Source organism: Mustela putorius, unplaced genomic scaffold (assembly GCF_011764305.1).
Source record: "Mustela putorius furo isolate JIRA1106 unplaced genomic scaffold, ASM1176430v1.1 tig00000592_pilon_pilon_pilon, whole genome shotgun sequence".
In the NCBI taxonomy this organism is placed as follows: domain Eukaryota; kingdom Metazoa; phylum Chordata; class Mammalia; order Carnivora; family Mustelidae; genus Mustela; species Mustela putorius.
This window is the reverse complement of record NW_025421426.1, coordinates 586601-611357: the sequence shown is the minus strand read 5'-3', so window position 1 is coordinate 611357 and position 24757 is coordinate 586601. Positions and strand designations below refer to the sequence as shown.

Sequence of the window (24757 nt, the reverse complement as noted above, 5' to 3'; positions counted from 1 at the left end):
CTTATCGGGGACGCCTGGGTGACTCAGTTGGTTAGGCGGCTGCCTTCGGCTCAGGTCGTGATCCCAGCGTCCTGGGATCGAGTCCCACATCGGGCTCCTTGCTCGGCAGGGAGCCTGCTTCTCCCTCTGCCTCTAACCTGCCACTCTGTCTGCCTGTGCTTGCGCTCTGTATCTCTCTCTCTCTCTCTCTAACAAATAAATAAAATCTTTAAAATGTACTTATCAGGGCGCCTGGGTGGCTCAGTGGGTTAAGCCTCTGCCTTCAGCTCAGGTCATGATCTCAGGGTCCTGGGATCGAGTCCCACATTGGGCTCTCTGCTCAGCAGGGAGATTGCTTCCCCCTCTCTCTCTCTGCCTGCATCTGCCTACTTGGGATCTCTCTCTCCGTTAAATAGATAAAATCTTTAAAAAGTAAACTAAAATAAAATGAAATGTATTTATCCGCTTACCATCCCTCTCTTGGAGGCACACTTTGTCCTTTGCTCGTCTGTCAAGACGCACGTGCCATCTGGCTGGCTGAGCCAAGCACTGTGATCTGTGGGCCAAAAGGGCAGACTGCAGAGTCCAAACTGCTTGTGTTCCATTCCCGTTCTGCGTCTTGTTTTCTGAGCCCCTTACGATACTTTATCACCCTCTCTGTGCCTTGGTTTTCTCATCTCTCGAACAGAACATTAGTCACAGTAACTGCTCCGTGGGGTGGTAAATACCAGGAGAAATAATGTAGGCGAATTATTGCAGTGTCTGGCCCAGAAGTCGGAAGACTGTGACCTCTCCTCATCCACGGGCAAGTGGCTAAGTAGTAAAAACCGAAATTAACGTGATGCGACTCAACATGCAGCCCAGAGTCAAGGGGATTCTTCTCTCTTTGATTAACTGCAAGAGACCAGTAGCAGCTAACACACAGCGTGTGTGCGGAGTAGGCTGCACTGGTATGGGGGGTTGCGCACTGGGAATCCTCTCCAGACCATCTCTGCCATGACTCCTTAAAAACACACCTGTCCTGTCCTCTTACCTCACAGAATGCTGCTCCCCGCCAAAACCTCTCACAAAGTGAGTCACCTGTCCCTCTGTCTCTTCCCCAGGGTTGTCCGTCTTCTTCTGTCTTTCTGAAGACAGAAAGAATACGGAGAATACGGATGAGAAAATGGAGGCGGTGAGGGGATTTTGCTTATACTCTTGGAAACTTCTTTTTTTCTAAACATAATGTGCTTTTAAAAACGATGGAAAGTAAGCGTGCAAACAAGCCAACAGCACCGTTCTCCCTGCTTTGATCCTTCTAAGCCTGTGTATTTCCCCAGCATGAGATACTTCCAGTGAATTCTTCCAGGGCTTTCGAGGGAGACTATTGTCCCTATGAGGATCAAAGGGCTTTCTTGGCTCCGTGTCTACTCCTGGTGTCCCGAGTCTGGGTTCAGCCGCCCCATAGAGGTCTATGAGGGAAGCTCTCACTGATCTCAGAGTCAAAGTTCCTCCACCCAGGGGAAGCCTGTATGAACTTCAGAGAGCCATACTTGCCATCTGTCAAAGTCTTCGAATATTTACAGTGTGTGCTTTGAAAAAAAATGTGGTTTATATGTTACTATTTTCTCATGATCCTCAGAGGGGAAGTATGAACAATTCTGCTACCTTCTCCTAAAACAAAGAATTCTTGGAAACAAGTCATGGAATCCCTGAGGAAGAGGCTAAAATGCTAAACACAGACATTTTTCAGAGAAGGAGTTCAGTAGAAGTCAGATGCTCATTTTGTCAGCGAGGAGATTCTATGACAGTGTAAGAGCAGGGGGGCAGCCATCACTTGGGGCTCACGGTTCTTGCCACATGTACAGTCTCTTATCTCTTGCTCGAACGCTTAGTATGTTTACTGTTTCCGGCCATGCACTGGAGACCTTGTGGTACGATTTATGTTCCCAAGGAAATGACGATCTTCTGCCTACTTTGCAGGAAATCATCTCAGGGTCTCTCCTACCCCCGGCTACTAACTTTTTAATCTTAGGAATCCTGGAGTATAGGGGTGGGGATAGCACTTGTGTCCGCGGGGAAGGGGAGAGAGGAGCAACGGGAAAGGGTAGAGGAGTCTCGTGTTGTGAGGAGTCAGCGCGCGGTCTTGGCCATAACGTAAGGGGCGGGGTAGGGGGCACATCAAACAGATCATCTGCTCACTCGGGAGCCCTGCACTGAGCAGAAATGCTCCAGCCTCCTGCGCATGAGCTCCGGGTTTGCAAAGGAGGGCAGCACGGGGCCTCCAAGACCCCGGCGGTGGCTGGACTCAGGAGCAGCACACTTCGCTTGGCCCAAGAAGTTATATTTTAAAATCTGTGTGCACTCGCTGCACTTTCCAGCGCTCCCAAATGTCCCACCCCTGGCCTCAGTACGCTTGCTGCCCAGCTCCTATCATCATGTGAGTTCGCTGCTTCTTCTGTAAGTAGCAAGAGGTTGACTTCGATTTGGAGAGGCCGTGCGTCGAGCTGGCAAAGCAGGCGTTGGTGTCAGACACGCTGCTGCCCGCCGCTGTGTGGCCTCAGGCAGGTGGCATAACCTCTCCTGGTCTGAGGCATGCAACATTCTCAAATGAGGCGAACCCTGAAGACAGCGTCCTGGGTCCCCGCCCGGCTCTCAGGCTCTGAGTGTCTGCAGCTTTGTTCTTTCCAGGAAGGAAAGCACAATGGAAGGCATAGAGGCTGCACACACCCTGCTGGTCCAGAACGTGATGACTAAGAGAGGCACAGAGCCGAAGCTTCCGCGGCGGCCCCTCCACGGGCTCGTTCCCTGTGGTTCTGCTTCGAGCTGCAGCCGCGGCGGCTGGCTCTCTGTGCCACTGCAGGAGACAGAAAGCGCGAGAACCGGCTACTCTCCCTGGTCCATACTGGGTTCCTCCTCCCCTCTCTCGAGACTTGCCGTAGAGATCGCAGGCGATCCTTCACCACCGCCTTCCCCGGGCTGTCCTAAACCCAGCCTGTGCCCTCATCTGCTGGGCCGCTGGCCCTGATGAGCCTCTCTGGTCTCGCGGCCGCTCCCTCCGACTCCGATCCCTCTCACCGGGCAACCAGACACAAGCCTCAGCGGCTGGGACTCGAGCTCTGGATCCTCTGTTTACTTCTCTCCCTTCCGGCCCCGCCACCTTTCGGTTCCTCTGCTCGCCGCCGGCTCCACACACACCCTCTCCGTCCATCGCGCCCCCGCAGCCCTCAGACCTTTCTCTTCCTTCGCCTGGATGACTCCTGAGCTGACTAACTCCTACCCCCTCACCCCCAGAGCACAATTTCCACAATTTCCACGGCTCTGTTCTCACTACACCCGCATTCCTCATAACTTCTGTATTTCCCTCCTTGTCCGGAAGAAGGGCAGAAACCCTCTGTTGCTTTCTGGGAAAATCTGATTAGGTTTGTCTCCCCCACTGGAACGTAGACTGACACGAGATCAGGAACTTTGTTCACTGCTGTATCCCTAGCAGGGCCCTGGGTATATAGTAGATGCTCCGTACGATCTTGGTGAATGAATGAATCAATGAATGAACAAACATCCCAGATTTCTCCAGCTGTAGCTAGTTACTCCCATAGCTCGTTCAACACAGACGAATGCCTTGCATCTGACGGTTGTGTAAAGGTCTCTCCAGAGAATCTTTTTTCTTTTTTTTAAAGATTTTATTTATTTATTTGACAGTCAGAGATCACAAGTAGGCAGAGAGGCAGGCAGAGAGAGAGGAGGAAGCAGGTTCCCCACCGAGCAGAGAGTCCCTGTGGGGCTCGATCCCAGGACCCTGGGATCATGACCTGAGCTGAAGGCAGAGGCTTTAACCCACTGACACACCCAGGCACCCCCTCTCCAGAGAATCTTATACTTCGTCTTTGTTTCTTTCTTCCAAATTCATCTTCATTTTCTTTTCCTCCCCAGCTGTTGCATGAGGTGGGGCACGTGAGGGAAATGCTCTTTCTGGAAATTAGTCAGGAATATTTCTTTCACTGCTCACAGACTCTGTCAGTGTGGCCACAGAGGACAAAAGTATAAACATACGTCTTCCTTCATCTTCTCAGTATCTACACAGACGTTTCCACATTAACACCCTATTAAAATAACACCTGGTGAGTGGCCTCAGAGAGTATCGCAATGGCGGTGAGGTTCCCTCGTGGCGGGCTGGCGGTTGCTTCCAAGTGTTATCCATGAAGAGCTTAGCACAGTGCCAGGGACATAGGTGAATGCTGAGTGTTTGCTGCTGCTGCTGCTGCTTCCTCCCTTCCCCACCCCGACCGTAGGCCCAAAAACGTCTGGCTTGTCCTGACTGCATTCTTTCCTCAGTGAGCCTAAAGGCTCAGCATCTCAGTCCCATCAGGACGCCGACAAGGAGATTGGCCTTACTTGGGTGGGTGGTCAGGGACATTTCAGCAAGAAGTGACTTTCATGCAAGGACAGCTTCTTCGGGAGGTGACCTTCGAGCTGAGATCAGTAAGAGGAGCCAGTCAGGCAAGGTCTGGCGGGAGAGTGCTCTGGGCAGGAGGAGTAGCAAGAGCAAAGGTCCTGCGGTGGAAGCGAGCCCAGTGCGTCTGGGAAAAGGGAGAAAACAATGTGGCTGAAGGAAAGTCAACAGGCGGAGTGGTGGGCCAGGAGGGCGGCCAGACAGGGAATGTAGATTTTGTTCTAAGTGTATTTCTAAGCTACTGGAGGTTTTTAAATAAGAAACCAGCATGATCTGATTTAAGGATTTAAATACTTATGTGCTTGAATGTCTGGAGAATGGATTGTAAGGGGAATGAACGGGGCAGTAATGGATGTGAGGAGAGCCGTTAGAGTCAGGGTGACCTTAGACAAGTCTTTTGATCTCTCTGACCCTCAGCCTCTTCCTCTGTAAGATGAGGATAAGAAAATGCATCCATAAGGGGTATAATGACCGCATCGCCCCGATGCAAAGTAGGGCCCCATTCAATACGGTCCTCTGTTTCCCAGGTGAAGAGCCCCCAAGATGCCTCACTTGTATTAGATTCCTCTTTCGGAACGGAAACTTTGATGGGCTTTGCTATTAAAACTTTGAGACTTTGGCTGATTGCACAAGGTGTCTGGAGACATCCCTGCCAATTAGAACGAAGACAGTTAAGTGATAGCAACATGCATAGGATTTTTCCTTTGCCTGGAGTTTACAGCCTGTTAGGGAGGCGTGTTTGCCCTGCAGATTGCAGGCGGGAGGCCCAGAGTCGTAAGATGGTGGCTCTCGTCGTGGACAGCTGTGGGTGCTGCGTGGAGTGGCTGACTGTACGAGCCAGCTGTTCTCCAGGAAGCAGTCCCTGCCTCTCGTAACAGGCAAATCCGCTGCCGAAGCTGATGCCAGTCTGGGTGCTTCCGAGCAGCGGCCATAATGTGGCAACTGCTCTGTCTGGACACACACGTGATCTTATTTCTAAACAAATGCCAGCGGCTCTCCAATGATCTGCTTTTTCTTTTACGGCTGTGCCAAGTGTATTTCGTGAAGTCGTGATGCTTGGTTGGAGACTGTGTTTTTGTTTTCCCACCAGTGTGAACGGTTGCAGTGTAATGTTCAGGAAGGTACCATGGATTTTGTTACACGGATCCGTTAAGGAGAGAACCAGGAAGATGTTCAAACTGGGTCAGAGAGCCTTTAAGACTCCAGGTAGCCGCAGGCAATTGAATAGCGATTATTAAATCTGGTTAAAGTCTGACAAGGTAATAGACCGTAACCTTTCAGGTTCTTTTCTTACTATGCAGAGATTACTATTAACTAGGAAAAAAATCTACAAAATAACAGAGAACTTCACTAAATCCTGGCCTTTAATTTGTACTCTTTTTTTTCCCTAAGATTTTATTTATGAGAGAGAGAGAGAATGAGAGAGAGAGAGAGAGCATGAGAGGGGGACGGTCAAAGGGAGAGGCAGACTCCCCGCTGAGCAAGGAGCCTGATGTGGGACTCGATCTGGGACTCAATCTGGGACTCTGGGATCATGACCTGAGCTGAAGGCAGATGCTTAACGACTGAGCCACCCAGGCGCCCTAATTGGTACTCTTTATAAGAACCGACAATTCTGTTCCCTCTAAATGCTTCGGCTCTGCTCGATTCCCCAGGCTGGAAACACGCCCGCACCACATCCGTGGGACAGTTGCCGAGTAAGCAGACTAGCCAGGTCCTGTGGCCCATCTTTTGGACATCGTGGTGGTCATTCCCATCAAAGGCCACCTAATGGGATGGGCAGAGAGTCTCGGAGACCCTCCTTTTTATCCTACTCTAGAAAGAAACAGGAGCTCTCAGCTCAGCTGTGTGTCCTTTTATGCACACAGGGGCCTTATCCACCGCCTCATCCACCCAATTCACTCAAAAAGCCACCAATAAGCACCTGCCATGTGCCGGAAGTTGGGGATGCGGTTAGAGTGAGGACGGTGTCCTCTTCCGGAGTCGGTGCTCTAGCCCGGACAGAGACACCGAATAGATGATCATCACCTACTTAATGAATTATATGCCAATGTCATCAGTCCTGACACGGAAAAGCATTGAGCAAAAAAAAAATGGCGAGAACTAGGGTAGTCTGAAGGAGTCTGGGTGTCAAGGAATCCTTCTGCCAAGGAGGGACATCTAAGAGGAGTCTGGAAAGATGAGTGGGTCCGATTCGGCACACAGCTGCTGACTCTCAGACAGAGGCAGCAGCCCGTGTGAGGGACTCAAGCCCACGCAAAGGGTGTGCTCCTGTGGGGCTGATGAGGAAGTGATACCACGAGCCCGGAGATGTGGGCGGGAGTGGGATCTCTCAGGGCCTGAAGGTTTGGGCAGAGCATGGGCTACGGGGGAGCCGTGGAAAGCGTACAGAGTGGACCACCACATGATCAAAATTGGTATCTCCGAACTCAAGCACACAGAACAGTGCTGTCGCTCATAAAATTTCAGCCAAGGTCGGCTGCTCTTAACAAAGAATTTGTAGGTGGCCGAGGGGACACTTCATGAAGTCCCTCACACCCCGGAGGCAATCCGTGTTTATTAGCCCTAACTGGGCTCTCTGCTTTTCCGTGTAACCCGGCACAGCCTCTCAGGGGAGATTTCAAGGATAGAAGGAGAGAGGCCCACAGGCAGGAAGGTCCTCCGCAACACACACACACACCTCTAATGCTTCGGGAGCGTGTTCCTTCTTTTTATTATTATTTTTTTATTAAAGATTTTTATTTATCTATTTATTTGACAGAGAGAGAGAGATCACAAGTAGGCAGAGAGGCAGGCAGAGAAAGAGGAGGAAGCAGGCTCCCCGCCGAGCAGAGAGCCTAATTCGGGGTTCGGTCCCAGGACCCTGAGATCATGACCTGAGCCGAAGGCAGAGGCTCAACCTCTGTGTTCCTTCTTTTTAAAAATGAGTTGATTGCCAAGAATGTGTTTTTTTAAAAAAAATCTCAAGTTTCCATGACAAAGATTTTTAAAACAAATGTACCATCCAACCAAGAGCTCCTGCCGAGGGTCATGGGATGTGAGGAAGTGGGCAGTCCCGTTCACAGTGGATGGAAGGGTCCGTGGGTCAGCCGTGTCTGAGGGCCATGAGGGCAGGGGGCGTCCTAAGGATTTCAGCCCCCTGGGCATTTCTCTGTGGAAATAAATAAGGAACGTGGCAAATATCTAGTGAGAAAGACGATCTTCTCAGCACTGTTTGTAATAACTAAAAACTGGAATTAGCTAAAATGTCCCTGAACCAGGAAGAGCAAGCTCTTCCATGCATGAGGCTTTTAAAACACGGCTGACTCTGCGCATAATATGAACGAAAAGGCACAAGACCCGAGAGGGGACGACCCCAAGGAGTGACAGTGGTCATCCGTGGCAGGCACTTCTGCGTTCTTCTATTTGCTCATCATTACTTTGTACTCTCTCTGTCCTGAACGTTTACTGCTTTTGTGGTAAGAAGAAAGTTCCAGGTACAGAACTTATTCCTGATCTCCTGGGACCTCAACTGTAGTAGATTTAATGTGGGATTATCAGTGTCTGTACACAGGACCTGACTCGACTTGTGCTTGGATTTACACGTGATAGTGTTTCTCTAAATGCACAGAGACCTCACTGTGTGCTTAAAACGATACTTTTCCGCAGCTGGACCTCCAATTCCGTTTTCGTAACAGAAAGACTTTACGCAAAAAAATAAATAAAAAGCAACGCTCCCTGACAAACATAATGGGGCAGCAGGTCAATTTGCTTTGTCTTATTTATAAACTGTATGTACTAGGAGTTAATGACTATCAAAGGTATAATTAACTAAATTTAGTCGAAGAAAGAAAAAAGCAACCAGAAGGCTAAATACCAAATGGTCTAAAAAGTTACCTCTGAGTGGTGGGATTATGCGTAGTTTTCACCTCTTTTTGCTCTTCTGCATTTCCTAATTTTTCTGTGAAAAGTGTGCATTGACGTAGTAACAGGTGGTTATGTTAAAACCCCGAGAAACAAACTGTCTTCATGTAATTATAGTAACAAAATCCAATAAGAAGGAGGCTTACCCATTGCTGTCCCTGAGGCAGGACAGTGTGTGTGGCTTACAGGAAGAGAATGAATCTGAGAATTAGGGAGACTGACTGGGTTTCTTTCTTTCTTTTTAGGATTTTACTTATTTATTAGAGAAAGAGAGAATGAACATGGTTGTGGCGGGGGGGGGGGGAGAGGGACAAATGGATTCCCTGCTGAGCGCAGAGCCCGACGCGGGGCTCAACCCCAGGACCCCGAGATCATGGCCTGAGCTGAAGGCAGATGCCTAACGCACTGAGCCACCCAGGCGCCCCTGACTGGGTTTTGATCCTGGTCGTGTGGCCACAAACTAGTCACTAACTCCCGTGTCTCTCCTTCCTCACTCCCCCGCTAAGGAAGGTCGACTGAGCAACTCCCAGGCATCTGAATCTGAGTTTGATGTTGGGGACCGAGCAGCATATAAGGGAGATAGGGTCGCAGCAGTCATGGAACTTAGGATCCAGTTCAGGAGAGAAATAACAACAACCAGACAAAGAGCACCGTGATCATGAGGACAGTAAACAGCCTTTACCGAGCTCTGTTCAGTGAGCTTTATGTACATAATAGTCCTTTTCATTCTTGCCACCACCACCACCACCACCACCACCCCGCCCTGGGAGATATTATCACTAGTCCCATTTAACAGACAAGGAAACTGAGGCCCAGAGAGAGTAGCTAATTTGCTCAAAGGCCCACAGCTAAGAAGTCGCAGAGCCAGGATTTCAATTCGACTACGTGCTCTGCTGCGCTGACCCACGCAGCTTGGGGTCGTCACAGTGGAAACAGAGCCCTGAGAGCACATTCAGGAGACTCGACAAGTTAGACTGCCCTGAGGACAGGACATTTCGCCAGAGTCCGCAAGGATGGGTCGGAAGGAATCAGGCAAAGAGTAGGGACAAGAGCCTGTGGGGTCAGGGAAACATTCGAATGTGTTTCCAAGCCAGTGGCCTTGACGGAGTGGATGTTGGCAGCAGGAATCACAATGAGCTCTTTCTCCTCCCGCCCCCAGACCCTCCTGGCCAGAGCGCTTTTTGACAACCACCCAGACTGCTCCTACGAGCTGGCTTTCTGCAGAGGAGACATCTTGACCATTCTGGAACAAAACGTGCCAGAAAGCGAGGGCTGGTGGAAGTGTTTGCTCCACGGGAGGCAAGGTCTGGCCCCTGCCAACCGCCTCCAAATCCTCCCTGAGGCTCCCGCAGACAGGCCATGTGCCCCTCTCCTGAGAGGCCTGGAAGAACCTCTTACCTGCTCCAAGGACACCTACCAGGTGCCCACCCTACTCAAGCCCCCGACTGCAGGCCCCGTGTACGAGGACATGAGGAGCTGGGTGGAGGGGCCTCCACGAACCGCCACCCAAGTCTACGAATTCCCTGACCCACCGGCGGGGGCCAGGATCGTCTGTGAAAAGACTCTAAGCTTTCCGAAACAGGTATGCATGTTTCCAGATAAAACAGATGCGTTGAGGGGTATGTAACACCCAGGGGCTGACCTCGCCCTTCAGTTCGTGGTGTCCAGCAGGAGGAACCGTGTGCAAAATGGGAACCTGGACACCTTTGATTGGGTGATGATGGGTGGGCTTGGTTGGCGCCCAGTTTGCTTCTTGCTGATATTCTCAGCACTCCAGTGATTTCCCCCCCCAACCCCGGCTCTCCAAGAAGCCCATGCTCGCTGGGAAATCGAATGCTTAGTGAGGGTATTTATGAAAGTATTAAGGACCTTTACCATGGCCCTTCGGACACTGGGACTTCTGATGGGTTCAAAGGCAAGAAATTACCCAACAGATTTAACATCTAGATTCCCTTCAGCCAAGAAACTTTACTTCCAGAATTACTACAGAAATACCCAAGGAGGCAAACATAGATTTGAGTGGAGAAGGCCATGGCCATAATAGCATTTTTTGTTACAGGGAAAAATCGAAGATGCCTATATGTTTGTTAATGGGGCGACTGGTTATATAAATGTTTGCAACATACTGGGCACTTGTTGAAAGAAAGATGAAGTCGTTCTAGGAGGCATGTAGAAGGGGGAAAATAACCGTTTAAACAAAACCAACCACACAAAAACTAAAAAAAAGAAAAAGAAACCAGATGATCTGTGTGTATATAAGTGTGTGTGCTCACTGACTAAGGTTCCCTTGAGAAGTAGAGTTGGTCACTCGTATGGTTCCTGTGCCTGCGACTGTGCCTGGCTTGGGGCGGGTACACAGTCAAGGAGCCGAGAGATCAGAAAGTTGGTTTGTGAGTTATATACAGTATGTATGACATCAGCAGTTTTCAAAAATAGCAATTAAAAAGAAACAGAGGAAAAGAAGCACTAGATAATTGCAAAATGAAAACTTTTTTTTTTTTTTTTTAATGGAAAGGAATTTAAAGAAGAAAGGAAGAAAACAATGGATTGCTGTCCCCAGGCCTAGGCCGTATGAGGGGTTAAGCAAGCAGAACAGATTTTTGTGGTCTGGGGTCACTGTGGGGATTTCCTGCAGTTTGGTCTTACCTGGCCTAAGCTTAGGGCAGGGATCCTGGCAAGGTCTGTGTCCAGGACGGCCGCCACCCCCACCCCATCCCACCCTGCCCCTGACGCACGAGCTGGGGACCCCGGGAAGGTCTTGTAGCCTTCCCCACAGCACCTCCAACCATGGAAAGGTGTTGATTTCTTTTCTTTCCTTTCTTTTTTTAAATTTGAAGGTATTTTGTTTTGGTTTGGTTTTAGATTTTATTTATTTGAGAGAGAGAGAGAGAGCACGAGAAGGGGGAGGGTCAGAGGGAGAAGCAGACTTCCTGCTGAGCAGGGAGCCGGATTCGGGACTCGATTCCAGGACTCCAGGATCATGACCTGAGCCAAAGGCAGTCGCTTGACCAACTGAGCCACCCAAGTGCCCTAAAAGGTGTTGGTTTCTTAAAATATTTTGAATGCTTCAGATTTTCTAACCCCCAGGGCTGCCAGGCAGAGAAGTAGACATTTGTGCACAAAACAGCTGCGGTTCAGAGGGGCTGACTACAAAGCCCCATCGGAAGCGGGTCAAGCCTTCTGCAGCAGCCCACGAGGCAGCCCTGGGACAGCTGGCCCACCCAGCTGCTGCTAGAGCAGCTGACTCAGAGCGGGGGCCTGGGTGGTGGGTCCTCCCTCGACAAGTGGCCTCTGCTGGAGTTAATCCAGGCTCCCCCTCTCCCTAAAAGGCCAACGAGGGCTGCGCCTGCTGTTCGCCAGCTGGCCCTGGCACCTGGGCCCCGGGCAGGCAGGCTCCTACCATTTGAATGTTTGCTAAATGAAGTGACCGTGGACCCCAGCTTCTAGACGGGCATCACGATAAAGAGAAGGATGCATTTACTCTCTCAACCTAACTCAGCACAGGGTCAGGGCATTGGCTGGGAGATGTCCTTGACACGAAGCGTGTCTGTGATGGGAGCCCTCCCCTGTGCATGGCTGCGGCCGTGGGCAGAAACCACAGCCCGATGGGGGAATTCAGAAACCAGGGACTCTCGAGGTGGGCCCAGTAAAACACCTGGGGAACTTTCCTGCCTTTTTCTCCTGTTTCCGTTTCCTCCGTGGCTGCTGCCCCATCAACATTTCTGCTCCCTCCTCCCCAACATTTTATTTGTATCGCCTTCTCTGTGCTTGGGATGGGGGTCTCTGAGAGCAAGCGATGCCACCTGTGGTTTGGGAAATCAGCAGTACCAGAGGTCACCTGGCTTGTGGGGCAGCCACCGCCACGCTGGGAGAGTGGACCCGTCCTAGCACCCCTCTGTACCTCTCTGTCTTGCCCATTTCTTTTTTTTTTTTTTAAGATTTTATTTATTTATTTGAGACAGAAATCACAAGTAGACAGAGAGGCAGGCAGAGAGAGAGGGGAAGCAGGCTCCCCGCTGAGCAGAGAGCCCGATGCGGGGCTCGATCCCATGACCCTGGGATCATGACCTGAGCTGAAGGCAGAGGCTTTAACCCACTGAGCCACCCAGGTGCCCCTGTCTTGCCCATTTCTAAGGGCTCCTCAAAGTTGTGCCTTCTAGTGATTCTAGTGATTCTAAATATCTCCTTCAACCCCAAGAAGAAAGGAGCTAGAAAGAGTGGATGAAACCCAGTTCGGAAGCTTCTGCTCCACAGTAGAGGCAGACTGTGCTGCCCCGTCCGTGCGGTCAGGGGGGTAACTCAGCAAATCTGGCCACTAGCTTTGAGCTGTTTTCCAACGGGCAGTTCACAGGCTGGAACTGGCCCAGGCGACCTGTTTCACAGACTGCCCTTAGCCCTGCATGGACGACCACTAGATTAAGGTGAGCCAAAAATCAAAAACCAAGGAGGTGAAAATACGTCCCTTTTCTCAAGTTCTCTAATCAAGGAATCCATGTGACAGGATCAGACACCTTTGTTGCTAAAAGAGACCGCGGTGGGTCCTGAGAATGACTCATCATGTTAGGAACGAGGGAACCAATTCCCAGGGAGGTGACGGGGCCCAACTAGGCCCCGGGAGGAGGAATTCCAGGGACCAAAGCTTCCCTGCGCCCGTGCGTGGCTGCCGACGCCCCTGGACTCGGCTTGCCCTTGCCCAGCCCTTTCCTAACTCTGTGGCTGACGCTCTCTCTTCTTCACAATTAGCTTTTTACTGAGACGTAACCTCCAGATCCTAAGGGGGTAGCTTAGTCACTAGGATCCAGAGGGAGAAACAGAACAAAAGAAGCCCCCAGAAGCCCCTCACGATTTCTCCTGGTCACTTCCTCTAGGGGAACCACTGGCTTGAGCTTTGTTTTACTTTTTATTCCAACTTCCTTAATATAATATGCTGGCTTGACTTTTTTTTTCTTTTTAATCACCATACAAAGAACCCATTTGATGTTGGTTTGCATTCAGAAAGGGGAATCGTTCATATTTCAAGTAAAAGGATCCAACTTCCTGGTGGAATTATTCTGAGACCCACTAGTTCCTGTCTGTGCCCCTAAACCTTTTGAAATTGTGGTTCTAAAACATGTTCCTTAATTGACTGCCACCTTGAACCTCCATGTTCCAAGAAACACTGGGCATTTCTGAACCCGCTTCCTCCACCTGAAATTCCACACCCAGGAAAACCCCTTTGTTCTCTGTGGGCCATCTCCCCACAAAGTCAGCTACAGAAAGACAAGGGGCTTGGGTCTTAGGGGGGAAGAGGCCATGGGGGTGCATTTGGAAAAGCTCTGTGGTAGGGGAGAGCTTGGGGTGTCAGAACAAGCCAGAGGTGGAGGTAACGGACCATGACCCTTTGTATACCGAGGGCTGTCTTGATGGGCTCTCTGCAAAACAGGGCAGTGTGTCAAGGATCAGCCTCAGCCCAGACTGCAAAGCAGACTGCTTTCTCCTTGGGATGGGGTACGTGGGGAGTGTCCCATCTGATACCCCATGTTACAAGTTCCACGGTGGGGACGGAAAGCGAGCCTGCTTCTCTCACGAGAGCGGGATGTTCTCTTCTCACTGACGTGACTTCAGTCTGCTGTGCTCCCGAGAGTCCAGGATTTTAGAGAACCAGCTTTCTCTGTGAGTACGGAAGCAGTCATCACTCGCGGGAAGGTTATCTGGACAGTTGACAGCTGTGTTGTGGGAAGGAATGTCGGCCCATTTGCTTTGCACCTGCTTTATCTGCATCCATGGTTCCAGCCTGACGGGTGGTGGGACCTGCGGGTCCCCCACCTCTGCCTCAAGCTGTGCACTTTCTTTCACCCAAAACAAGCAAATAAATAAGAAGATACTCGCATTTCCTTCATGCCATGCGGGGTCGCCCTGGTGAGCAAAGGGACTCTGACCCTGTCCTCATAAGCTGCTCCGCCCCCGGCCCTCCCCGTCTGCACAGACTCAGGTCCTCACCAGCCACACCATCCAATTCAGAAAGCCCTTTCCAGGGACCGGTTCCTGGGGACCTGGTGGGAAATGCAGGCTCCCTCTGCCAGCTTCTCCGGACTTGACCCTTTCCTCTCCTCAAGGCCCTGTCTTGCTTTCCAGCCTGTGTCCTGCCTGTGTCCACACATTATTCCTCCCCTGTTAGACCCTGACCCTGGCAGACAGCACCCATTTCCCTATAAAATCACCATTGCCAGGCCCCTCCTGGAGAGGTCCTTGTTTGAGAGAGGTCTGATGTGGAGCTGGGCAACTGTATCATTCTGAAGTTTGCCCCACCCTGGTTTCCCTGGCCAGGTCTGGAAGCTGCGGCCGGGAGCAGCCAGCGTGGTACCCGGTGTGGGGACATTCATGACTTCTAGAGGATTCACTGGAGTCCAGTGACAGACACAGCCACCATGGCTGAGGGCCACCCTTGGTCCCGTCTCCTCCTGCTGCCCCATCGACCCTCATCCCCAGCGACAAGTCCTGCGAGAGGTCCCCTGCCCCCTCCCCACCCCCGCAAGTCCCTCCACTTTACACCCTGGACCCCACCTGCCTGTCCGGCGCACCACGGCGGCCCCTGCATCATCAGATGAATAGTTAACACCCCCCAGACTCAAATCACAGCCTCGATCGCTCGAGAACATCAGAATCACCTGGGAAGTTCCCTGATACTGCAGATTCCCAGGCTCCCCGGCAGGACTCAGAGACCTCAGTACCCCGGACGCGGGGCCCGGGAATCTGCATTCTAGCCTGCTTCCCAGGTGGGGCTGATGCAGGCAGCTGTGGGCACCCCGCCACCACGGGGCCTCCCCTCCCTCCGTCCAGGCCCGCGGTTGGAGTGCAGGGCCGCCAGTCAGGAGTGGGCGCAGGGACAGGGCCTCTGCGCTGTTCTGGCTGCCTTTGTTGTGCGAGGCTAGCTTGGAGCTTGATCTGCGGACTCTGCGGTGACGTCTCCTTCCCTCTGCTCTTCTCTCTCCAAGGCCCTCTTCACGATGCCCAGACCTGCTCGGGCCTCATTGCCAACGCTGCCTTCTCAGGTGTATGATGTGCCGGCCCAGAGCCGGGGCCCCCCAGCCCTGAAGGTGAGTGTCGGCCTGGCCCAGCTGTGGGGTTTCCCTAGGCAGGCAGATTGCTTTTCTGCATTGGGGCAAGTTGCGCCCCGCCTCTCCTCTCCCCACACCTGCCTCCCCCGCCCCCCCCCGGGTGGCTGAGGTCTCTCACCCACAGGTGCCAGGTTCCCAGGGGGCTCCTCCCTGGGGTGGGGGGGGGCTGGTCATCCCTAAGCTCAGACTCCTGAGATGTCCCACACTCCTTGCTCCAGCTCAGTGTGATCTGCCTCTGGCCCGTGGATGAGCTCACTCCCTCCCTTCTCCTGGACACTCCCGGGGAACACAGCTGTGCCAGCAGAGCGAGGTGGCCTTGGGCACAAAAGTCTTAAATAAAGACACACGCTTGCAGGACTCACCTCACCTCACCCCCGCCCTCTTGACACTGCCTTTACTGAAAATGGTGACATTTTGTTCATCCTGAGTTTTGCACATTGTGATTTTTTTTTTAAATCTCGCATTCCATTATTATTTATCTTGATGACCAAGAATTTGGGGGGGGCCCCTCAACAGTTGTGGCCATGTTCTTCATCCTGATCCCTGCCCAGGAACAGGCCACCCCCAGCACAGCCATTGGATTCTCACCCTAACCTTTGCCCAAGCCGGAGGTAGTCCCTGTGCACATCGACCCCACACCCAGGTGGCACAATTCATCACTGAAGGTCCCATTGGTGCCCTTTCCACTCTGTTTGAGGGGAACGAAATGCATCGCACCCTTCCCCTGTGGGGAGGAATCAGTGGGAAACTTTCAGGTCAGCTCTCTCCAAAGAAAACCCCTCTCCAGAGTCCAGCTCGCTCTTTCTTTCTTTCTTCTTCTTTTTTTTTTTTTATGATTTTATTTATTTATTTGTCAGAGAGACAGAGAAAGAGCACAAGCAGGGGAAGCAGCAGGCAGAGGGAGAAGCAGGCTCCCTGCTGAGCAAGGAGACTGACATGGGACTTGATCCCAGGACCCTGAGATCATGGTCTGATCATGACCTGAGCCAAAGGCAGATGCTTAACCGACAGAGTCACCCAGGTGTCCCAAGAAGGCATCTTTTTAAAGCACAAAGTCCACATTGTTGAAAACAGAACTCCATAAACTTCCACCATGTGAACATCATGACCAAAAGCCCCAAATTCCTTGGTGGTTTCTGTTTTCATTTGGAAACAAAACAAAGCAAAAACAAAAACAAAAATGCTGGTGTGGGCAGAGTTTGTGATGTGCGTCCATTGGGAAGGAAAAATCCAAGTTATCCTTTTCTGTCTTTCCCCCAGGAGCCAGAGAAGAGGCAATTATATGATATACCCCCCAGCCCCCAGAAGGCAGGACTGGGTCCCTCGGCCAGCCAACTGAGTGTGAGTATGACGAGGCCCAGAGATTCGATGCTGGGAAAATGGGAGCATCCTCTGGGATGTTTTATTAGCCTGGTCAGATTGGGAAGGCAAATTGCTCACAGTAGAGCTGATCTCATTTGAAACCCCCGAGGGCAGCGGTGTTCAGGAACAAGGTGAGCAACGTGGTTTGGGCAAGTCCTCTACCTTCTCTGTGCCTCCGTTTCTCATGACGGACTAACTGCGAGCCTTGAGATAATCCCCGCAGACGACCCAGTACAGGTGCGGTGCTTGGCACGGAGCAGAAGCTCAGTAGATCTTAGGTAAATGCTTCCTCCTCTCCTCCTCCTGCCTCTCCTCCTCTTGACTTGGTTAGTCTCGGAAACTCCACTTCCTGCTGACTCTGTACGGGTTCGCATGTAGTTGTTATTGCTGAATTTTTTTAAAGTTTGGCTCTGGCTCCAAAATGTCCTAGTAATAGTATATTCATCCTGACCAATAATTATACCTTAACCAATCAAGGACTTCCTCCTCCTTCCCCTCCCCCTCCTTTTTCTTCTTCTTCGTCTCAGAGATATGTTGTGTTAAGGTAGATTTTTATTTGTTTATAGGGGACATGCCTTAATTTGAAAATCTGGAATCCACATTCATCGTTGAATTGTCACACATTTACAGTACATATACCTACTCCCAAGTGTTCTGGGGGAGGCCTTACAAAAGAGATGTCATCTCCGCAGTATCGTGAGGAACGTAGAAGAGGTTGTTAGAGGGAAAGGAAAGGGTCGGGCGGCCATGTAGAACAGAAGAACTAGTTCGAGCAAAATGAACCATTGCGGGCTAAGAGAGCACTCTGAGTTCAGGGGAAGTGAACCGCGGGGGTGACGGGACCCCTAAGGAGGCCGGTGCCTGCCATGCTGGGGAGGCTTCAAGGTGGGTACAACCAGATAATGAAGGGCCTTGAGTGATCATGACAATGGGGACCCACTGAAGGTGCTTGAGGAGGGGAATGACAATCAGATTTCCAAGAAGCACAGTACCCGGCACTTAGTAGGCCCCCAGTGTGATATACATTTGTCACATGGGTTGCTCGAATCCTCTTTGTATTTATTGCTTCTGACCTGGGCATTTTTGTGTGGTTCTTCACAGGGACAGTGTGTGCCCCCGACATCAGCGATCGCCCCGAGGCGAGGTGGCTACAGCACGTTACCCAGTCCCCAGAAATCAGAATGGATTTATGACTGGCCAGTGTCTCCAGAAAAAGCCGAAGGCACAAATGCATCTCTGAGCAGCTTTGTGGAAGAGTCAGAGCCCCACCGTCCCCCAGGGCCCATGTCCAGCTTCCAGAATCCTCTGAACAGCAGAACATGGTCCCACTATCCGCACCTGCATAAAAATGTGCCCATGCAGAAAAAACTCAGCCTCCCCGAAATCCCTTCTTATCAAGCCCTGGCACCCAGGGACACATTTCCCTTGGATGAGGATGCTGGCTACAAGGTGCCTTCAAGCTTTCTGATCCCCCGCGTGGAGCAGCAGAACACCAAGCCCAACATCTACGACATCCCTAAAGCGACACCGAGCGACCCTCAGGCGGTGAACGAGCCGGGGAGAGTCGGCGGGGCTCCGGAGATCGCCGCGGACGGTAGCTCCTCCTGGTTCTCGGGTCGGGCCCCGTCGCTGTCTCCGGACTCGGACCGGCTCTCCGTCTCCAGCTCGGACAGCAGAGCCAGCGTGGTCTCTTCGTGCTCCTCCACGTCCACGGACTCCTCGTCTGGCTCCTGCTTGGAGGAGTCAGGAAAGGAGCTCTCCTTGGACCCGGACTTGGCCAGAGAGACGGTCGTGGCTCTGCAGCACGAGGTGGCCAGCTCTGTCGCCAGCCTGATGCTCTTTGTCAGCAGGAAGTGGAGGTTCCGAGACTACCTGGAGGCCAACCTCAGCGCCATCCGCAGCGCGGCCGACCGCGTGGAAGAATCCTTGAGAGCGTTTCTGGATTTTGCGCGCGGCGTCCGTGGGACCGCCTGTAACCTCAGCGACACGAACCTTCAGGCCAGGATTAGGGACCAGCTACAGACCATCTCCAGCTCCTACCAGATCCTGCTTGGGACGAAGGAAAGCCTGGATAACTGCAAGTGGTCCTTGGAAGTCCTTGTGACGGACAAAGTCCAAAACAGCCCAGATGACCTCGAGCGATTTGTCATGGTGGCGCGGATGGTTCCAGAAGACATCAAGAGGTTTGCCTCCATTGTCATTGCCAATGGGAGGCTCCTTTTCAAACAGAACTGTGAAAAGGAAGATACCTTGCAGATGACCCCCCATGGACAACTGAAACCTGCAAAATGCATCCAGCTTCCCCAAAGGGAAATGGAACCATACGAAGGAAGTACTCCTTTTAATAAACAAAAGGAAAATGAACACTCCCCTGAGCTACTAAAGAAAAATGGGACAATTATGTGTGAACCGGTGAGTTCAGGGTGGTATAATGTAAGGAGGCTTTCAAATTTTATCTGGAGTGGTCGCCCATCAGTTAGATGCTAAGAAGCTTTCACTGTTAGATAGTTCAATAATTGGATATTGAAAGATACTCATCTTTCAATAATTTTTGAGAGACATTGGTTCCATTTTTTAAAAAAATAAAATTCATGAAAGTAATGTTCTAAATGAAATCTTAATAGGAAGTAAGATTAAGGGGTGGCCTGGGTGGCTCAGTGGGTTAAAGCCTCCGCCTTCCACTCAGGTCATGATTCCAGGGTTCTGGGTTTGAGCCCCACATCGGGCTCTCTGTTCAGTGGGGAGCCTGCTTCCCTTCCTCTCTCTCTCTACCTGCCTCTCTGCCTACTTGTGATCTCTGTCTGTCAAATAAATAAATAAAATCTTAAAAAAAAAAAAAGTAAGATTAAACACTTCATATTAAGGCATGTAGGATGTCTTCTGGAAAGTCCCATGGGGTTTATCATCCCTAATACTAGAGTTAGGAAGGACTTTGAAAACCTTTTGAAATCTGTTCCTTGAGCCCCTTTTTTTAATCTCACCACCCAGTTTCCTTGCATTTTTGAAAGCTGTTGATTTAGTCATTGTTTTTGTGTTTCTTAGAAACAGAAGAGGAAGTGTAAACACCCTTCCAACTGCCTATGGTCTTAGCAGTCTCCAGACTGCAGCTACTGTTAGAAATTCTTTGCTGCATGAGTTTGGACTCTGTAGAAAGAGAGCCTCTCATTCAAGGATTGCGAGAGCCAAGAGGCATGGCACGTAACCTGGGGATAACATGACTTGGCCCTTTCAGCCCTAGTCTTGCATAGTATTTTGTTAAAGTGCATGCTGGTTCATAGTACAGCTTTCACACATTCTAGAGAAGCTAGAAATCTGGGTATTTCTCATTCCCTAATTTAAAAATATAGACATAGATATAAAGAGGTATAATATATATAAGTATAAATACAAATATAAATGTATATATAATTTTTAAAAAACTCATATGTCCTTGTATTAAGCCGTGTTGGTAGGCAAAATTCAGTCCTTGGTCTTGCAAAGTTTCCTTTGTTGAAAAAAGGCATCAGCCCTCTGAAACTAATATAATAATATACTACATGCTAATTAATTGATTTTAATTTAAAAAAGGCATCTGGAGGCAGAACCACTGGCAAAAATATAAAGAGAAATGTTCAAGTTTTTTAAAATGGACTTAAATACTTCTGTACAGGGGTGCCTGGGTGGCTCAGTGGGTTAAAGACTCTGCCTTCAGCTCGAGTCATGATCCCAGGGTCCTGAAATCAAGTCCCACATGGGGCTCTCGGCTCAGCAGGGAGCCTGATTCCTCCTCTCTCTCTCTCTCTCTCTCTCTCTCTGTGTGTCTCTCTGCCTACTTGTGATCTCTGTCTGTCAAATAAATAAATAAAATCTTCGGGAAAAAAAAAACTTCTGTACAGTGTAAAAACCACTCACATTGGTAATTGGAAGGGATTTCATTTTTCAGAAGTCGTCTAACCTAGAAGAGACAGAAACACCCATCTCGGAAGGAAGGTCGGATGAAAACAAAAACTGGGAAGGACAGGTAAGTGATAGCACCGTGTCTCCCGGACTTCTGACTCACACACTTTTTATCCCTCGAGATGCCTCCTGCTATGAATGAGTTGGCGTGCTAGTCATTACCCCCTTGGGAGTAGCTGTTTTTGTGACAGTTTTTCCTGTCTGCAGTAGAAGAAGCCCTGAACAAGTCCAGTGAAGCCTAGGACATGGAGCACGAGTCTTGAACCATTAGTGACATAGTTCTCGGCTGTCTGCAGGTTTATCACGGGTGGGACTGACCTGACCTTTGGCAGCTCGGACTCCCACTCCCTTTGACAGCTTCTTTTAATGCTTCGGATTACAGGAGAAGAGATATTTTGGTTTGGAGTTTGTGTATCATCAACACCTTTTTGACACTTGATGTTTCTTTTTCTTTTTCTTTCTTTTTTTGGTCAAAGATGTTATCATTGTGCTTATTTTTATTGGTTACCTTCTACTGGTGGCAAATGACAATGATTTTCCAGTTACCAATTTGAAGCATTTCCGTTAAACGAATATAAGTAAAACCAGTAAATTCCTTTAAAGACAAAGATGGAGCAAGTCAGGTTAAAAGGGAGACAAAAAGGGCATCAGTTGTGAAAGTTGTCTGAGTACCTGAAACCCAGGATCACTGAGCCAGGTCAGCTCCCCGGCCGGGGGTGGGTGGGGGTGGAGGAGGGAGGGTGGATGCCTCATGATGTGGACAAGATCGTTCATTTTCTCGGGGGCAAGCTGGGACAAGAACCCCAGGCTGGAAGTCCTAGGTCAGGGAGCCAGCATGGTCAGATCCTGGGGAGGGCTCTCCTCTGTCTTCTCCTGTCCTCTCGTGCAGAGAGCAGAGAAGGAAAGTGACCTCTGACAAGGGCACTATTCCCATCACGAGGCCCCACCCAAATGGCCTCATCCTATCCCAGGGACCTTCCACGGGCTCGTATCCCACTACCTTCATGTTATGGGGTAGAGTTTCAACAAAGCGGGGGAGGCACAAAAAAATCAGACCCGCACACTGTCAGTGCTGCCAAGCTAGGAATTTTGAGATGGAAGGTAGATGAGAGAGAGCAGTTTAATGAAAAGACTTAGCAGGCTCAGCTTAGAGCTCTGGCTCTTCATTTTGCTAAATGAATGACCACGTGCAGGCCCCCCACTTCAGAGAGCTCCAGTCTCCCCACCTGTCCTAACGAAGGGTCTTTGGATGGTTACCTGGAGTGACTGCCCGTAAGCTAGATGCTGAGAACCTTTCAATAGTGCCTGGGCTTTGGGGGGATACTGGTTCCACATTTTGGAAAATACAACTCACAGAAGTAAAATTCTAGATGAAATCTTACTAGAAATTTGGAGAAATATCATAACATTAGGGAGCTAGGTCAACATACTTGGATTTCTTCTAGAAATTTTGGGGGCTCAGGTTTACTGCTGATAACAGAATTAAAGATTTTTCTTAAATCCTTTAAAATCTGTTCTTTGAGTAAATTTTTAAATCTCACCATCAAGTTTTCTTTTATTTTTTTTAAGTTATAGATTTAGACATTGTCTAATGTTTTGTCTGATGGAATAGGCAGCTAATGGTTTGTTGGGAGTACTGAAAAAGAGTTTATATACTTAACATATGAAATTATATAGACAACAAAATATGTAAGATTGTATATATAAATACTATAATTCATATGTTAACAGTGCTTTGAAAAGATTAATTTGTTAGGCAGATGGTGCACTGCGGAGCTTCCCAAACAAAACTGTGTTTTTTCTTATAAAAAGTCTAGAAAATTGAGCAAATGAGGAAACAGGAGACAACCATAGCCTGGTGATCAAATCTGTCTCTCACTAATGGTTTTCTTCCCTTTTCCAGAATCCTAGCTCCCTCATCCTGCAACCTTTGAGTCAGCAGAATCCTGAGAAGAGATTCCAACTTTCTGAACACTGTCGGCTCTATTTTGGGGCGCTCTTCAAAGCCATCAGCGTATTTAACCACAGCCTCAGCAACAGCCAGCCTCCCGAGGTCTTCATCACGCAGAGCAAGCTGGTCATCATGGTGGGACAGAAGCTGGTGGACACGCTGTGCAAGGAGACCCAGGAGAGGGACGTGCGCAACGAGATTCTTTGCGGCAGCAGTCACCTGTGCAGCCTGCTCAAGAACCTCGCGCTGGCCACCAAGCACGCCGTGCTCAAGTACCCCAGCCCTGCAGCCCTGGGGCACCTCCAGGCCGAGGCCCAGAAGCTGGAGCAACACACTCGGCAATTCAGAGGGACGTTAGAATGAGCCTCCTTCCCCCTCCGTCTCCTCGTTAACCTCTTAGCCTCAGCTTTCCCAGCCTGACATGTGCAACTCTGTCCTACAGGCAAAGCCAACCTGGGGATGCACCATTGAGTACACGCTGGTATTATCGAGTGGCTAAACAACCCCAGGACATTGACTTAGCCCGGAGAGGTCCAGGTATTAAGAAAGAGCTTTGCGGAGTTTTTAGCATAGCCTGTGGAGTCAGTGTATGCAGGGATGTTGTAGAAACCAATTTTATATTGGTCAAATGTATGCCTGCCTTAAAATCATTCATTCAGGACTTATTTATTGGGCATCTACTTATGTCAGATTCTAGGTGCTGGGCATATAGCCGTGAGCCAGAGACCTTGCCCTCAGGGAGCTGACAGTCTAGTGGCGAGATAGACGGTAAGTGATGAAGGATTACATGCACAAATTGTCAGGTGTTAGCAAGACGGTGAAGGAGGAGGGACTGATCCTCAAATGATGAATTTCTGTTGCATCCGTTAGCAGATGTGATAAGTTTTTCATTTTGAATTGAATTAAGATTTGGTACAAATCATGTACCTGCATCTTATACAACATATATATATATATGCTATTTTACCTTAACTGAGTTAAAGATACACCTTATATTTACAACATAACGTATTCTGTTGGGTTCCTTATTAATTTATTTTGTATGTAATAGTCTATGTTGATAAATTCAGTATGTTTACTCAGAAAAGGCTTGTATTACAACAGTCGCCAATCTGTGACCATTTGTAATGTTATGTAAATATAATCATGAACTGAAGCATTCTTTGTAGCAATCCTCTCTTCGGAAAAGTTGGTGATCCATCCATGTCACCCAGGTTCTGATATCAAAGCGAAGCCACCCATGTTTGCTTTTCTTATTCAAATGTCTCTCCCCAAAGTGTGCAAGGAGATACCATAGAGGCCAGGTGCTCATGCACGAGGCTAGTGCGGCAAAAACAAAGCCATCACTCGTGGTGAGGCAACGGGAGGTGTGGTGTGGACAGGATACCCATTGCTGGGCACAGATCTGAAAGCGGTGCAGAGCTCCCCTCAAGTCAAACCACCTGCTCTTCCTCTCCTTGCGGCTGGGTCTGCAGCTCACGTTGCTATGGTGACACCATCTCTACTTTGCTTCAAGTGAAGGTCCATGTCTCCTGTATACATCCCAGCCACCAAACACCTTTGTAACCTGGAACCAGCATCCTCAGGCTGGAAGTTATCTGAAATGTCACCAACCTGCCTGCTACTCTGCACTTAACAGGCACTTCTAAGTGGTTGACTGTTAGAAAGCTGCTTGTTTTCACCGAGTTGCTCCTAGGGTCTCTAAAGAAGGATCGCATCTTTGTGAAGCTCGCTGGGTTCTCTGCACTAGAACAGAGATGCCACATTCTTTGAACAGCTGTGATCTGTATTGGCAAGAACTCCTACTGCAGGTGATCAAAAACCATATCCAACTTTTCTTAAGCAATAAAGGAAAGTTATTGACTCAAGTGTCTTAAAATAACCCAGGGACAGACTGGCTTCAAGGACAGCTGGTGTGGGTGCCCAGTTTTTCAGTCCCACTTTCTCTGTGTTAACTCTCGTGATTGCAAGGTGGCTGCCCCAGGTTATGTCTTTTGTTTGTGGCTGGAAGAAAAGAAAGAGGCTTGATTCTACTTAGCCTAACTTAGAGCAGGTGCCGGCCCCTGAAATCCCCAGGACAAGGAGAGAATGTAGTAC

General features: G+C 49.8%; 1 protein-coding gene across 4 annotated transcripts in view; it reads left to right on the top strand.

The window, feature by feature from the left end:
* The window catches only part of CASS4 (Cas scaffold protein family member 4), a 35926-nt gene extending 11403 nt beyond the window's left edge, over window positions 1-24523 (top strand). For 2 of the 4 annotated variants that reach the window (XM_004759890.3, XM_045082047.1), the window contains 6 exons: window positions 9474-9896; window positions 15289-15390; window positions 16672-16752; window positions 17875-19185; window positions 20696-20773; window positions 22613-24523. In XM_004759890.3, the coding sequence (XP_004759947.1) occupies window positions 9474-9896; window positions 15289-15390; window positions 16672-16752; window positions 17875-19185; window positions 20696-20773; window positions 22613-23023 (2406 nt within the window). In that variant the 3' untranslated portion in view covers window positions 23024-24523. The remainder of the gene's footprint in view (window positions 1-9473; window positions 9897-15288; window positions 15391-16671; window positions 16753-17874; window positions 19186-20695; window positions 20774-22612) is intronic. The other 2 variants (XM_045082048.1, XM_004759894.3) reach the window with 2 other exon arrangements.
* Window positions 24524-24757: the final 234 nt, after the last annotated feature.